The sequence below is a fragment of the Buteo buteo genome, chromosome Z (assembly GCF_964188355.1).
Source record: "Buteo buteo chromosome Z, bButBut1.hap1.1, whole genome shotgun sequence".
Lineage (NCBI taxonomy): Eukaryota > Metazoa > Chordata > Aves > Accipitriformes > Accipitridae > Buteo > Buteo buteo.
In genome coordinates, this window is record NC_134204.1 from 16243189 (window position 1) to 16260547 (window position 17359).

At 36.9% G+C, this 17359-nt stretch overlaps 1 protein-coding gene across 6 annotated transcripts in view; it reads right to left on the reverse strand.

Annotated features, from left to right (window-relative positions):
* Positions 1 to 17359, reverse strand: part of OXCT1 (3-oxoacid CoA-transferase 1) — a 157387-nt gene that overhangs the window by 101597 nt on the left and 38431 nt on the right. For all 6 annotated transcript variants that reach the window (XR_012648912.1, XR_012648913.1, XM_075020155.1 and 3 more), the window contains exons 8-13: positions 9194 to 9301; positions 6393 to 6504; positions 5808 to 5902; positions 5118 to 5166; positions 1659 to 1731; positions 820 to 895 (exon numbers count right to left, since the gene is read on the reverse strand). Coding sequence is in view for 4 of the 6 variants with exons in the window: in XM_075020155.1 (XP_074876256.1) it covers positions 820 to 895; positions 1659 to 1731; positions 5118 to 5166; positions 5808 to 5902; positions 6393 to 6504; positions 9194 to 9301 (513 nt within the window). In the remaining 2 variants the exon portion in view is untranslated. The remainder of the gene's footprint in view (positions 1 to 819; positions 896 to 1658; positions 1732 to 5117; positions 5167 to 5807; positions 5903 to 6392; positions 6505 to 9193; positions 9302 to 17359) is intronic.

Consider the following 17359-nt stretch of genomic DNA (forward strand, 5'->3'; position numbering starts at 1 on the left):
AATCAGCATCTTCTAGAGAACATAAAGCACTGAAGGAAGGAATATGTAAGTCTGCACAGTTTCAAGAAAAACTCAGAATACAATCTAAGCTTCGATGTTTCAAGAAATATGATTGTAAATGAATCACTTTTATTAATGCAAAATGGCAGCTTCTTGTTTTGATAGTTCAGACCTTGAAAGACAAGTCACAAAAACTGTCAGTGAAAGAATTCCAACATCATGATCAGAAAAATGAGTCTAACTTCTATATGCGAAAAGTATTCTGAAACAAAGTTAAAAGTGCACAAAGCTACTGGAAAAGTGAATATTACTTAGTCCCTGAAATTGTATGGTATTGTAGAATTATTTGTGCCTGCAGTGTCTGTGAATTCTGTGCTTTTGTTCAGTCTAAGTCTCGGACAAAAGCTAAAGCTGAGTTTTTAGAAGCAGTTCAGACTGTTGAATGTTTTACTTCAACACAGATGTTACTAGCAAGTTGAAAATACCACAAAAATAATTCTGATAGTCTCCAATTGTGACCTATCTTTGGAAACTGATGCTAACTAGAATCAAACAAGCTCTGGACAGTCAACTAAATATATTGGGAAAATATCTGTAGAAAATACGTTGATTTTGAAGTTTATCTAAATACAGCAAAAGTTGAATTTTCACTCTAAAGTTAACTGTATACATACCCTGAGCAAAAATATCTTCTATTTTAATGCTTTGAGCTTCACAACTCCCATTCTGCTTCAGCCCTTTTCTCCTTTGCCTGACCCTCAGCTACATATATATTATCCTAAATACAGTGCACTGACAGTAGTACAAACACCTACTTACAGGAATCATCCAGTTGGCCAGGTCACCGTACTTAGACACCTGCATAGCTCCAAGCATTGTCAAATCAACATGGCCTCTGGCAACAGAAAGTGTGTAATTAGCATACCATGTTCAAGTAACAGCCCACAAATCTTAGCAAGCTTTTGTTCACATTCTCATTACATCAATAGAAAAATGGTGGCTACCACAGAGGGAGCAACCATTTTGTCACACATGTAGTTGGGCTTTTTTTCCCCTCTAGATGTATCACTGATACAAATTTTGCTGTCTGCACACTGAGCCTCAAAAATGTTATTACTTTTCTCTGGTTTTGGTTAATTGCATGCACAGTCAATCAGCTCTGAACTCATACTTTTAAGTGCACTCCACATATTTACATGCACTCATTATCTTTTCAGAGCCATTAGGATTTAGCGTTTGTTTGCATCCAACCTCCTTGCTGAAAAACAAACAAAAAACAGGTGCAGATGGTGAATTTCCATCAGGGAGGTGGAATGAGGACCACAGTTGCAAGTGGATCAAAGAGAATATACAGAGTGCAAGTACAGATTAGATACTTGGAAATGACCAAATAGCAGTTGTTAAAACATAGTTATAAATGTGTTTATATATGGCCAGGTGGTGGTAGACACAAACATCACTACGGTATCTATTAGTTACAGTGGTTTTCTATTTCCAATAGCTAGACCTGATCCTCTGTAAACCATCACTGATTAAGTCCACGATCATTTTACAGGTTGTTAAATGCTAACCACGTTTCAAAGAATTACTAATGAGTTCAGTCACTGACTCAGTTTATTCTTTCCATGTTTCAAAAGATCAGGGTTTGTGTTACGTACCCTCTTATCATTGCAAATGATTCATCACTAGAGAAATAGGAAGAACCTGGAAGAACAGTGACTGTCTCCTTACCTGTAAAAGAAATAAGCTATAGTATGTATGTATTTTGTCTCTTTGACAAATGAAGTCACAGCTATTAACCAAGAAATAAAGGGTTTTTATCAATTTCCTTTGGATTCTGTACAACTATGGACCTCATTACACTTACTATGTCACATGTAAACCTAATCAATCATAATGAATTGTGAAGCAGTTTGTTACAGTTCTTAATGACAGGACTGCCCGCTCTTTGGCCATCAGCAGCTGCAGGCAAGACATCACTGACACCAGAGGCTAAGAAATCTCTGTGGACTTCAGCCTTCTGCTCTACCCACAGGAAAAGTAAGAGGTAGCTCTCTTCTGAAACAGAGAAATGGCATCTTCAGGAGACAGGGAAGTCGCAAGGAAGAGCGAGTAGACCAGGTTGAACAGTCTAGAAAGATAACGATGTAGAATACAGAAAAATAAATGACAGATCTAGTCTACTCTTGCTTTGTTAAAGTGCACAGGAAAATGTGCTTCTGTGTGCTGTACTGTTCTCTGCAAAATGCTTGGGTCAAGCAATGGAGCACACATGCAAGTGTCTTATTTTGACTCTGTCCAGAGCCCACCCTTTCCTCTCCTGCCAGTACTTTGAATCAGTCTAAGCAACAACCATGTATACAGAGTGCCTCTGGAAAGGCATAAGAAACACAGCTGAAGGTGAAATTAGAGACTAAGCATGGCAAACTTGAGAAAAAAAAAACCAAAGACTTTAGCACCAGATGACATTGTGAAGAAAAAGTTAGTGTAACAACGAGGGGGAAGAGGAATGAGACATCATTAAATAGTTTCCAGAAAACAGGGAAAAAGAGACAATGAGATTAACTAAGAGGATGGGAAAAGGGAAGGAAACACTATAGGAAAGTTAAAATAGAGACCTAAGTTACCTGCTTTGATTTATTGAGTTCACTTGATGTATATTATATGCCAAGACATTGTATGGAAATTAAATTTTGACACACAAAATACCATAAAATTAAGGTCATGCAAGTGGTCTTGCAGTCAGATCACAAGAATTCACCATGCTAACATCCAGCCCTGCTGAGACTGTCTGAATTGTCTTTCCCTACCAGACACCCACCCAAGGAAGTGGGGAGACAACACCACCTGCAAGCAGCAACATGGACTGAGAACTCTGGGATAAAGTGACAAGCTAAGGCAATGCTGAGAAGAGACACAGGCTGAGGACCACAGAATAATGTAACAAGAGCACTGTATTACCCACTTCTTGAAAATGCTCTCAGGAAGTCACTACTTATAAATATTTCTGCTGTCATACAAAAGTCTACCTTTCAATTATAGTGAAGATAAACATCATGTGAGATATTCAGAAAATGGGACAAACAAAAAATGGTACATAGTTCAGAGAAATATAATTACATTTTCAGATAAAAATCTGGCAAAAGCCCAAACTGGGAGCATATTTTGAAAATGTGGACTTTGGGGGGTGATGCTGGCCCATTCCAGTCAATGAATGTTAACAGAATTAAATCCTGTCCCTTTGCCATTTAGCTTCTGTTTTCTTCACACGGTTTTATAAATTTGGCTGGAAAGCACCTAGAATGGTCTTAATCCAACTGTCAGATTTTAGCAGATTCTGAATGTTTCAGCAATGACAATAATAATTTTAGCGGTACAGCTGAGGTTCAGCTATCCTGTGTCCTTTCTACTGCAGCTTCAGAGGAAGATGTGAAGGTGCTTAACGCTGAATTACCAATACTAGAATAATCTGGTTTCCATGTTGCATTCTGACCTCTTCTGTTAGCTTCATCCCTGCAAGATTACCTCTTCAAAAATATTTATCAACCATAAATAACAATTCAAGATCATCTTGACATGCATATAAAAACACAATGATTTCTCAGAGTATTTATCAAGTTCTTGGATATTTTTTCCATCACCACTCTGTTACAGTGTTCATTTCTAATGCACCCGTATTAGTACTTAAGTTCTAGTGTGCGTGCATATAATTTCACCTTTTATAGTAAATGTTTTTTATCTAAATAATTTTTTCTTTCCAGTGACACCTTCTATATATACTTTTTTCTTTTTTTTAAGGAAAAAACACCTCCATTTCAGTTCAAGCATTAACAGAGCTCTCAGGTGTTTCTGACACCTTCCTTCACACAGTATATCACAACAGTTACCCAGCTACTGGTGAAATGCTGGACTCAATTCCTTAATAATTTCTTATTTCAAATCTGAAGATGGCCTTAAATAACTCCTTGTTTAAAATATCATACTGAAACAGGTGCAATAACATAACAGTATGATAATGGTACCAATTAGTTTAGTTAAGCCAGGTAGCAGATATTTCAAGTCAGTGAACAATTGCTGGACTGCACCCTGATACTAAATTAAAAGCTTGTTTGATGTCAGTGCTTTATCTCCTTTTACTTTTCAGAGTTTAATTATGCTTTCTAACAGCCGCTGAGAAGCATACTGTCTATACAGATACGTACACACGCATACATATATATATATGTATACATAAATAAAAAATACAAAATGCATAGGTTTTCCACATGAAAAAACAACTCTTAAGATGTCAGCTATGGGTCTATAACCTACACCATTAACGTCAATGAGACTTTATAAGGTGCCAAGGCCTACTTCTGTTAGTCACAATGCAGTATGTACGTGTTAACTTTACATGGAAACAGAGAATGGACACAGGCACAACTTTCCATGAAGAACACAGAAATCAAGACAGACGCACTAACCCATAAAAAGCTCAAGTTTTTACATTGCATGGCTGCTTCTGAGGTGCAATGCCCCAAAACAGCTGGGCAAAACCAGTACGTGAGGACTGGCATTCCCCCCCTAAAGTGGCAAAAGCAGCGGCCTGCAGCAGAGCCCTACAGTGTGCCAGGTCCCGTTTGGGGAGCTCTTTCCCCCTGCCCTGGCTACTGCTCCCTCTCCAAATGCAAATGAGTTACATTCCTGGCAACTCACTAGCCAGGAATAAACAAGGCCATTATACACAGGACGTTTTAAAACATGTCCCAAACATAAATAATTGAAAACCATTTTCTAGAAAACACAAGGCGAAAAGTAGCAGGAAAACAAATCCTTATTCACATATAGGCTTCACAAAACAATCCCACTTATGAAAAGGAAGATTTGAGCCTTTACTGCCTGGCCTGGAAGAGAGTTTCCTTCAGTAGCTACTAAAATGCATCAAAGCATAAGCTCTCTAACCAGAATATTAAACATCTCCGTTGATCAAAACCAGCCTGCACTTAAAAGACAAATACATTAATATTTGTAAGTAAATAAAACAGGAGTCTGGGTTCAAATACTGACTCAAAAGAAAATTTTTAGATTAACAATGAATAAGCATTTTCCATAAATTAAATTTATTTAAAATATTTTACCTGCATTAATCAGGTCTGGATCTACTTCATTTTCAAGTGGATAAGGACCCTGACAAGAATACAGACATATGTCAGCTTTATATTGAAATACCTTTGAGACACAATTCATAACTGCTTTATTATTTCTAATGCTTATTACTGACAACAGATCATCACAGACATGCATTTTTTTATCTTTAGCAGAGCAACATCCCTGATGACACAAGCCACAATTTACATCAACTAACATATCAGGACTGATGGACATATTGGCTGTTAGAATTACTAAATAACCATGAAGCAGGGAGTTTGTTTGGTTTGGTTTTATTGGTTTTAACCAAAGTGAGACATTTTTCAGAAAAAGCTATGGAGGTGCAACTTCATAAAGCCATACAACAGTGAAAATAACATTCACTTTAAGCTTTATTTAAAATCATGTCTGCTAAGGCTTACAAGGCTTGGTCTTGCAAAATACTGAAAGTTCTGGCTTCTTCCAGCAAAACATGTACTTAAGAACACACTTACCAAAGTAGCACTATAATCCTGAAATGAACATTTCCTTAAAAACTTCCCTGTGCTACAATGAGAATTTTATGATCACGCAATATGGCATATATTTGAATATGATTTTTAGTTGGGGGTGGGCGGGGAATAAAACTCAGCCACTGCAAGGTAAGTACACTGCAATAAGTGACCAAGATATATTCTTACCAAACCCAGGACTCCATTTTCACTCTGTAAGTGAACAGTTATGTCTGGACTGATGAAGTTACTGGCCAACAGTGGGATTCCAATACCCAGATTAGCTGAAGAGAATGGGTTAAGGAACAAACAGGAACACACTTACTGCAAACTAGTAAATTAAAAAAAGTTATCATTGTACTAGTATTAGATTAGAACTGTTCTCTTCACAAACACTTCCATTTTTAATTAGATGCCTCAGATTTGTGATGAATTATTTTGCCATTTGGGCTGTCTAATTGCATTCTGTCAAATCCTTTACATGATAAAAAATGCACAGTGCAAGTAAGCTTCATTTCCAACATACGTAACTTTTTTCAGGAAATTCTTGCAAGACATTCAACTGCTAACAGACTCTCCAGATATGCCTGATTAAAATGCCAGGTACCCTATGCCTTAACATCCCATCTATTTCAATAGGGTGTTAAGAAAATGAGGGAACCCCAGGCTCTGGGAAAGACAATGAGCATGGTAATTAACCTGTTTTAAACAAAACAGCTGCAGTTGTTATTCTTGTGAGTTGGCACTTTAAGCTATAGCACAGCTGAAGGATACCATACATGCCATCCTCAAACTCCAAAGCAGCCCGTCTGATGATCCTCTCTCTCACATTGTCTCCTTGTTTTTGTTTGGCTTTTGAGTCTTCAGGCTTTCGGATTGATAAGCGCTGCAAAAGAAGTAATTGTAAGTAAAGATTAGAATCCAGATTCTAAAAAATTCTTGCTTCTCAAGAGACAAAAGCCTGATTTGTGATTGCACTGAGATATTTGGTCTAAGAATAACGTTATCTATCCATCTTCTACAAAAAACGACCTTTTATTCTATCAGTTCAAGCTTATCTAAGCCAATGGAGTCATCAAATATCCCCAATGATAGCTTTAGAGCAAAATGTTATTTCTTTGTCTGTATTGCCAAGGCTGAAAGAGTATGTGACACATATGCCACTGGTTAAGAAGGCACCAAGCATTAGTGCAAATACTAGCAAGTCTGAGATTCATTACCCCAGAGATACCTAAATAGATTTGTAAAATGTCAGCCTAAAATACAAATACTGCTCTCCTTCTGCATTCATTCAGTTCATTGGTGCTAGATTTATATGCATGAGACAGACAAATGCCAGTCATCTAAAGATACTGGGAGCTAAGCAACTAAGTTTTCAAACATAAATCTGTATCATCTTGCATAAATCTGCTTGAAGTTGCTTCCTGAGATTTCCTGGCCTTAGGCTGATGCTTTCTAAATCACATGTAGGTGAAAATGCCATGACATTCAAGAAGTTTGTAAGACCCTTTTTTTGTAAATTATTGTTTACATAGATCATGTTCTTTGTGCAATCCTCCCATGCATATAAGACTGCTCTGTGCAACATCATGCCCTGCACCCCCATATGTCTTCACATCCTTTCCTACTTCATGCCATAATGAACACATCAGGCAAAATTATCCTCTGTTCTTTTTCATCACCACAAAAGAATTTTTGTAGTGTCTTTTTCTCCCATGTTGGAATTCACTTTCCTCTTAGGCAGTCAGAAAGAGTCAGTATCAATCCTCTTGAATTTCCCAGCAACTTGCTTTTTATGCCTTGGCTATTTTCCTAGAATTGCTTCACTTACGAGTTATGGAAAAAGTAAGAACAATCACAGAGGGTTTCTCTGCAGCAAAAAGAAGGTTGGATAGAAAGTATGACCTGCATTACAGGGACCACGTCTGAGCCAAATTTGGCAGGAACTGCTATTTAAAGCCAGTAAGAATTATGACAGACTAGTTCCTCTTTATTCTCTTTATTCCTCATCTCTCCTTTCACCACTTATCATACTCAACGCTTTCATAGGTACAGCCACTTCCTTCTTATATCATCTTTTATGGAAGAGTAAATAAATCTGCCATTTCCTTCCTATAGTTCTATTAATGAGAGGTGCCACTGCCAGAATTACAAAATTACACAAACAAAATTAATCTCTGTTACAACTTTGCTGTGCCATTTATAGTAGCACTTTTTTCTTCCCCCTCTCACTTCCTTTTTTTCTTAAGCATATAGGGAAGGGGGCAGTTGACTAAGTAGGTGTATTCACTTATGCAGCCAAACCAAAGAAAATCAGGTGTTTGTATAAAGGTCTTCCCTGGACAGAGTCACCCCTTCACCCACTGCCAAACTGCAATAGAACAGCAGTTTAAAAAATGCAAAATGGATTTCTCTCATGAAAGGTAAAAGCTTTTCTGTGAGATACTGCATCCATTCAGAAGAAGGAAACAGGCTATTAATTGCAGTCTAACACAACATGCCCAGAGAAAGAAAAAAGGGGGAAAAAAAAAAAAGGTTTGACACACCTGTTTCTAGTCAAATACTCAACAACTTGCAATATGCTTTTGCAGAATGAACAGTTGGAAAGGAAAAAAAAAAGCTTTTAAACCTCAACATTCATAAAAGAGTTTACTCAGACAAAAGGCCTTGTATGACTTTTTAGGACTTTGTGACTTGATTTTAATAATAAAAGTTTAATTATTACAATTCCTTTCTGCACTTTTTTTTTCCCCCAAGATATTTTTTTCCTTGTGTCATATATCTCCCCCTCCACCAGCTCTTCTGATGACATTTTGATTAATTCCCACCTCTAGAGTATGGAGACACAGGAGAAATATAGAATTTTCAATTGCACTTCAAGGGCATTGTCACATCACCAAAATGAATATAGGGACACAGCTTGAGTGAGGCAAAGCCACAGAAACAAAGATCAATAACTTAATCATGTTTTCAATGACAGAATATTATTGCTGCAATTTTTAATAGCTATTGACATCTTTTTTTCAGACCAGAAATGCTACTGGCTAAAAAATTCCTGATTAAAGAAAAGGAAAGAAAGGTTCCAGGACCTTTGCAATGTAACGTAGTTCAATACACAGCACAAAAAGGGCCAAGACTGGCCCTATGTGCCCACCTCAAAAGCTGTCCAGCAGAAAAGAAAGTATCCAATTGTCCAAGTAAGCTCGTAGTCTATTTGTTCCCCTTGTTGGGTCTACAGAAGGTGAACTGAGACAAGGAAGGAGGACGAAGTACCATTTTCCATCAAATTTTCAATTGCGTTAAAGCCATCTAGGACTACAGGCAGTTGCTCCAAATTATTCAGGGACTGAACAAAAGAGGCTGAGGTATAAGAAACAAGGCTCAATTCTCAGGCTTCCAACTAACTACTAACTACCTAAGTACCTACCTAAGCTCTAGTACTTAGCAAAACTTGACAGGTCTTTCCTATACTATTTTCTCAGTGCTAGTACTTGGTAGCTAGAGTAAAAACCCTGAAAATTCTAAAACACACCCCAAGCTGAAATATGTTGTGACCAAGAAGCTAGGTTACTTACTTCAATTCTCTTCTCAAACTTCTCTCCTTGTATCAGACGATCAACATAGATTTTGGGAACATGAATGTCTTCTGGGGCAAATGCTCCTATATCAACAATTTCTTCCACCTACAGAGAGAAAAGGGAAATTGAAAATATGTAGAGAAAAGTATTCAGTGAGAGATTTTATTAGCAATGAAGTTTCAAATATTAAATATACAGTGGATCAAATCAAGAAAACTAAAGAATGGGACAAAATAAATATACCCTTTAAAATACGCTATTTTAGATGCTTATCTTTCCTCTTCTTTCAAAGGATATTTCTACATACAAATTGAAAGTAGTTTATATTTTAACAGCCCGCCTTGTACAAGCACCTGAAAGAAATATACCATGTGCAGTTACATCAGAGTTATTTGTACCTACAAATAATTGCCATCCAAACAGAAGGAAACAATACGCTGGTAACAAAATGTCAGAGTACAAAACAAAAGTACCAATTTTAAGTATACAAACACAGAAGCAGGCTTGAAGTTTCTCCATAGTGTACTCAAAAATAAAATTGAATACATTTGAACTGTAATAATTGATTGCAAGAAAGATGTGAAGATCTAGAAGTCTCTATAGTTAGTGAAACAGAGATTCAGCACAAAATGGTACCGATCCACACATAGTACATTTGAAATGTCACCTATTTGGAGCACCACAGACAACAGGGGTTTCCTTCGTTCTATGTCTGAGTTCAGGGTGGTCTAGCTAGACACCCTGCTGGGGCCAGATGCCTGCAGCACAGACCCTCAGCCATGTCTGGTGCTTTCCCTGACAAGTGTCAGGTGCAGAAAACACATCTTACTCTGCCACAAAACAGACACTACTGTTAGGGCTGTACCTGCATCCGACCACAGAGAAAACGTATAATGTTAAAGCAACAGGTTAAAGATAACATCTGAAACAATCTACTCAAAAAGAAATGAAATAAGTTTCCAACTGCTTTATCACCAGGAACTAGTTAAACTTTCTGGAATGTCCAAAGTCTAAGAACCCCAAAACAAGACCAAGGGTATGACGTATCAGTAGGGGTACATAACTTAGCAGCCATCACTAGTGAAGGAACACTAAAGAGCTTAAAATTCAATTTGACATCCTACTGTTACTGCACAATGTGATCAATAATAAAATCTATAGTACATCTGATAGACAATTACCTTCCTACCATGCCTTGCAGTGTGACAATAAACAAACAAATCCACCTTAAAAGCAGCAGAGGAAGAGGAAAAAATAACAAACTAAAGATCACAGGATCAGTTTCAGATGATCCCTAAAAAAAACCCTGGAGTAAACAGATGGGAAGACAAGTTGTGAAATCTGTAAGGCAAAGGTGGTAAGGAAGAGGCGATAACAGCCACTGCCACACCAACCTCAGTGTTCATGGAGAGCAGAATCACACATCCAGAAAGTCCTTATCCACAAGATAAGGAAAGAAAATCAAATCAGTATTTTAAAAAGTCAGACTACTGTATTAATGAAAAAACGGTGCAACCACATCTGTGCCCTATGAAGTTTCTTATCTTATACATGAATTTTAAAATTAATATGCCGACAAAGTCAAACGCAGGGTAAAATGAAAAAATCCTGAAGCACACAGCTGAAGCACACTGCACTCTTGGTGCACTGACTGCTATTAGAACATGCTCAAAAGGGAGGAGAAGCAGGAGACAAGATTTTTCAATGAAGCCATAAGCAAGCAGATGATCTGTTACCAGCAGAACTCCCAATTCACCTTTTCTAAATATATTTGTCTTCACTTACCAGGTGGAAAATTAGGCCTGGGGAATACTAATTGCTACCGATCTGAACTTTCTCATAAAAGAACTACATTTATTTGCTGCAGTAGCTGAGATTATAAAACCAAAATCTTTGCTGGCACAATTCAACCAACTTCAACAGAATTATGCTGTCAGAAAAATTGACACACTGTATCTCTCCCCCCATAGAATACACAGAATAATTTATCCAACAATAAATTGCTGGATTTTGTTATTAGCCACCCCATTCCCTTAACTGGTTAGTATTTTGTCTCTTTGGAAACAGCAGTCAGCATGATAGCTTTTCCTCACAAGAACCATCAATGTAATTATTTATGATTTCAGTATATTATCCTAAATGAACATAACACAGACAATCTGTATTTTTTCCTAGGGATTTCAGATGGCCTAAGGATCCCTGCAGACTGGAACACCTTTGTGTTCACAGGCAGCCCCCCACTATTCTTACTGGTGTTTTGCAATTTCCATGTTCTACCATTATGTGAAATAAGCATCAAATGTGATTAAAATTAAGTAAGTTAAAATATCCATTTAGCAATAAAATGGAATTTTGAAAAGGGATTAAAAATTTGCACATAATGTCTGCAAGAATACCTATCATCCAGTTCTGCAAGTGAAATTGATCAGCATGTTTATATGAAAAAGAAAGCATTCATGCAGGGGAAGTACAAATATCATCTGATTGCTCCAACTCTCTCTCCCGACTCTGCTCACAGGGAACTAGATGATACTCTAGCTGAGACACTGTAGACAGGCTGCCAGCAGCCTCCATCAGTATTGCCAGCACTGCTACCACAGATGAAGCTGTGCCAACAGAAGTGAATCCAGGAAATCTGATGGCTATGAGAATCAGCAACTTAACTTTCTGTGACCAATGCAAGACATAACCCAAGCATCTTTCTAGATTAGAATGATAATGCAAAAATAAAGAGTTCCATAGCTGGGCATACTGACTTCCCTTTCAGGTTTCATATTCCTTTGTGAGTCTTTTCTATAACACATCCACAGCCTAAGCCTCAATGAGACATGCAGGTGAGCATTCACATTAATAATTAAAAGTATGTGTGTGAGTTTTCTTGCTGTTCCACTCTCCATCTTATCCATCCTTTTCTTCTTTCTTCTCCCTATGTACCTTGCCTCAGGCTTTACTTTGTCATGTACAGAAGAACCCCTGTAAACGTCAAAAATCAGTATATCGCATCCCATCCACAAGATGCAAAGTCTGGCAAAGCATGAAGAGGAAACTAATCAGGGCAGACCAACTCCTGCACTTTTTTCAATTAGCAAATCAAAATACTCTGGTACCATTTAGATTGCCTTGATCACATGTGTTCATTTTAAATCTTAATTTCATCAACATGCTAGAAGATAGAAAATGTTTTCATCTTTGCTACACAGGTGAAGCTAAACAGTAACTTCAAGAGACTGTATGGGCTGAGATTGCTCTTCTGGGAAGGCTCTGACACATGATTCAAATATCTTTTCATTGTTTCAATAGTTTCACAGTATTGGTTTTCTTCCTGGGTATAAATGCTCTTGCAAATCTTGTCTGATTGCTGACAATGGGAGCAGAACGAATAAATTCAATCACTTCTGAATACTGGTTTATCGGCAAGTACACCCAGAACATAAAAGCTGTTCTCTGCTATGATTCACAAGAGCCTTCTGCCATTCCCTTTGGTATCGGCACTCATAGAATCAATGGTCATTTGTTTCACAATATCATTTCCTTCTGTAATTTACATCTACTTTTCCTTTTTTAAAGTAGTTTGATTTATTTTTGCTTATGGAAATTCAGCTACTCTTCTACAGTTTTATTTCAGAATTTCTGAAGGCTTCCAGAGAGAGAAAGGGAACCTTGAAGGTTATGGTCTTCAAGTAAGAAAGATAAAAAACTCCAGTTCATGACCAAAAATTGGCAAGGAAATTACAATGACACAACTACTCATGCCAAAACACTTGAAAATAAAAAGGCCTTTCCTTTGAGAATGTACCTTTTAGCCTATTTCTGCAGCCTAATTAGGTCCTTTATGATATGTGAAATGTTTTCAGCTGTTTTAGTTTTAAATCTCAGTTTTCATAAGATTAAGCTATAACCAGAAATGACAATATAATTCCTTATTATGGGAAAAAAAATCAAAAACGTGCGTGGGTGGGTGGGTGAGAGAGAGAAAGAGACTGGGGGAGAGAGCAAGCGCTTAACAAAATCTATGCAATTTTAAGTAGCTTATTTTTACACTGGCTTTATTAAATCTCTCTATCACTATCTTAATTATCCTAGTACACTTCAGTTCTTCAAACTCAAATAATAAAAATACCCAGCAGAACATAAGTAGAATAAAACTTTACAACTGGTCAAATGTCCAATCCAACAGAAGAATGAAATCAAATTTAGCCCCTTAGATGCTCAAGACAAACTCATTAGAGCACTTCTTTAGGTCACTACTGGAAGAGTCAGGATGTCACTGCACAATTCATTGTAACATTTATAAAATCATAAGAAGTTAAAAAAAAAATTTAAAAAAACACAATAAGGGCTATGAGGAAAAGTTGTATATGGCTGGTTCACTCCAGATCACAGAAACTGTGATTAACCGTTCCCTACGGCTAATTACAAACAAAAATAATTTTAATTGTTTAGACTGAATTTCACAAAAAGCTTTGATATTGTAAAACAGTGGAATACACTCTCAAAACAGGTCACTGGAAATTAGGAACACACTATTCAAACTTACTGGGCTACAGGAAAAAGCAAAGCAGGTTAATATTTACTCAGTTCTGCCTGCATGCAGGGAGATTAAACAGAAGATCTTCTGAGTTCAGTTCTGTCCTTTTCTGACTCTAAGATCAGACAGACCATGAAATTTCTACTCCTGCAAAACCCCTATGGTAATGAAATGACAGTCAATAGCCATCCTGAAGAAGAGACTTTTACAACTTTAAAAAGCAAGCAGCTACCAAGTAGTCTGATAAAGGCACATCTTGGTCAATAATCACCACGTTATGCTCACATCAACCTTGGAATACATGTCCTCATAAGCATACTGAGGGGCACGGGAACAGTAAAAATCTGTGAAGTTCAGATTTATTAGAGCACCTTTAGCCTAATGAGACTGATCTCGGTCACACTGAAGGTCCATTTAATCCAGTAACCCTTCTTCTCAGCAAAGAACAGGAGCTTAAAAGACAGCATGGTACTTCTAGTTATATTCTTCCAGCTTCTAGCAATGTGCAGTTTAAGGATGTAATCAGTCAGAGGCTGCACATAGACTACCTTGCTTTATAGCTTCTGATGGACCATGAACTCATCTTATAGTTTTCTCGGAACCCAAAAGACTCTATCATTGCATTTCTGCAATTTATCTAGTATGAAAAACATTTCTCATTACCTCTTGTAATTTCACTGTGTGCTTCCTTCCCTTTGCAATACAGGAACAGCACGGAGCTGTTCTTTATTTGCCTGTTCCATACCAATGAAGATGCTATGTATCTTTACATTTTTTCCCCTGGTTTCTAGTAGACTGTTATCCTCTATTAACACCACACAGGAAAACAGTGAGGCGTGTTGCCAGTAAGTCATATCCAATCATTAGGGAAGCAATGCTGACATAAATCTTCTAGGTTTGTCTCCAGGTTTTTCGTCATGTGGCTACAGATCCTTATAAGTTAGGAACCCCTGCTAGATGATACTCATTTCAACTTTGTTTTCTCTGTTCTAAGTCTCCTCAATTACCTCCACTTCTAGTTGCCTCAGGCTTAATCTCTTCTTTCACACTTCTCTGCACCTGCTGCCTGTTTTCTCCAACCACCCCTTTCCATTCCACACATATAAGCTCTTCCTCCATCCTGTACTGCTGACAGCAAAGAAGAAAACAGACTGCACTGAATTACCTGCTCTAGGTACTCACGCATAGCAGTTCTGGGATAACAACTGCAAAAAAAAGAAGCAGCATACTTGATTACCTGCAAAAGCTATCTACATGTAAAGCTGTATGCATGCATGAAAGAATATGAAAAATTTAACCAGCAGCCTCTGAAAAAATTCTACCATATACATAGAGCTACACTTCTTCAGAAATTTTTAAGGTAGTCACATTCCACCACAGCCAGGATATACAATATTCCTAAGTTTCCATAACATGTTCAAAGTGAGAAGATACTGAAATTTCTCAAAGGCATAATCCTAAGAAAATAACACTCTCAAAACAACGTATTTTCACCTTTTCTTTTTTCTTATAACTGGGCAGTTTTACCCAAAATAAAAACTCACTTAGGCATACTCACTTAAATCACAATGGAAGTGATTTTGTAAAAGAGTAGCTACTTCAACAATAAATGCCTGCTATCAACCATGCCTATAAATATGTACTGTAAAAATGTTTTCAGTAAATTTAAACTGAAACTTGCAGGTTTTTCCTCAAGATGTTCACAAAGTAGATAATGAATGAAAAAGCAGAGTCTGCTAACTATGATTGGTTACTGAAGTTACTCCATTAAATTGCTGGAATTGCTTGTTTGACGATTTGCACAAGTAGGTCTATATAATTTGGTATGCATCAAAAAGTGGAAGTGATAAATGACAGCTGTATTCTTGCTTCCTTAAATTCATTCATTTGGATTTTACACTATTTTTCTACTGTAAACTACCTGAATTAAAAGTATGAGAGATTACTTCAAGATCCAGCAATCTACCAGTCCCAGTATTACCAACCAACCCAGCCTCCTGCAGCATGCAAACCCAAGGAGTGATGCCTTCCTAAACCTTTCTTAAAATCTGATTGTTTTGATATAAGCCAGCAATGAACTCATGCTAGCTGTGATCACGTTTTGTGACTCGTGCTTTCTTGATGAAATGAGGCCACTTCATAGTGCTCAGTGCTTATTTTTACTATACTCAACTGGATGATAGTAGTGACAACAAAAATGGGAACATAGTTATGTTCTTACCTTTTAATTATAAAGTGCCTAATTTGTACTCAGCACCTAAGTTCTTAACACAAAATGAAACATAACCATCCACATGGAATACATAAAATTGCCTTCTCAGATCTGTAAAAGGCAATTTTGGAAAATTTTTTTTTTAGATTACATTATGTAATTATTTGTCAATCAAATAATTAAAAATAATGGGAGAAAAAACAGAAGAAAACAAACAAACCCCAAAATTAGTGAATATAGTCTTCATTTGTTAATGCCTAGCTAAGAGCAAAAGAAGTTGCTTAACTTGTAGCAGATACCTCTGCTGAGTAAGGTAACTGACCACATCTCAAATCTTTCCACTCCAGAACAGAATAGCTGCTAACAATATTAACTCTACTGGAATGATATCATTTAACATTTTTGCAAACAAAATGTATGTTGCTTTAAATACATTATTCCCGTATTTCATGGCTTATCTTCAAAATACATTAGATCGAAAGCCTTTGAACTGATTAGAAGGTAAGAATAAGTAACTGACATTTTTTATTAAAATTATTCACATATCACCAAGAAGAATCGAAACCTTAAAAAAAAATTAGCTTTAATCCCAACAAAAGATTTTATTTTCTTACTCATATCAGAGAAATGACAAATTGAAAGAGACTGAAAGAGACCTCACCTCCTACACATTCAAAGAGATGTAACTTAAAGGTCAGGAGATAAATTCAAGCTTTACTTTCAAAAATTAACTAAGAGGAATTTAAGTACTGAAGGGACAGGTAGAAAAGTAAAAAAAAAATAAAAAAATAAAAATTGCAGATTTAATTGCACCACCCAAGAAAGAATTCTTTGTATTTCCAGGCTATGCAAGTCCAACTAAGCCACCCTCAAATTCAAGGAATACCTCTGACTAAGGATCAGACCAGAGCATGCTAAGCAGGAGACATATAGGAAGGTAATAAGGGTAAAACAATGTATTAGCAGCTATTTTGTAACAAATTATGTTGCTGGTTCTCTCTGGTAAGAAAAAGAAACCCCACAGGTATTTCAATAAAGGCAATGAAAAGACACATCATGTCGAAATGGCACTTTATGTGCACATACGTATCGAGTATTAGTTATCCTCCTTATTTCAGACGTTTGTTATGGACAGTAGTTCACAAAGATTTCTTAAAACTACATACTACCACTTTCTTTCTCAACGAGGGATCAGTGTGGTCTGTTTCACCTTCAAAATCATAGCAGATATCCTAAATCCCCAAAGTATTCAAGATCAATAAAACTTTTTAGCAGTGTTAAGGAAGAAGGTAGTCAGAGTATTTTTCAGGGAAAGGATTGGAAGAGAGAAAACAACTGATGGTAGTATGTCATGCTGTTTAGACACTTTCAACAGATTAATCAGAAACCACAGAAATGTGGGTAACAAGAAATTGCAAGTAAC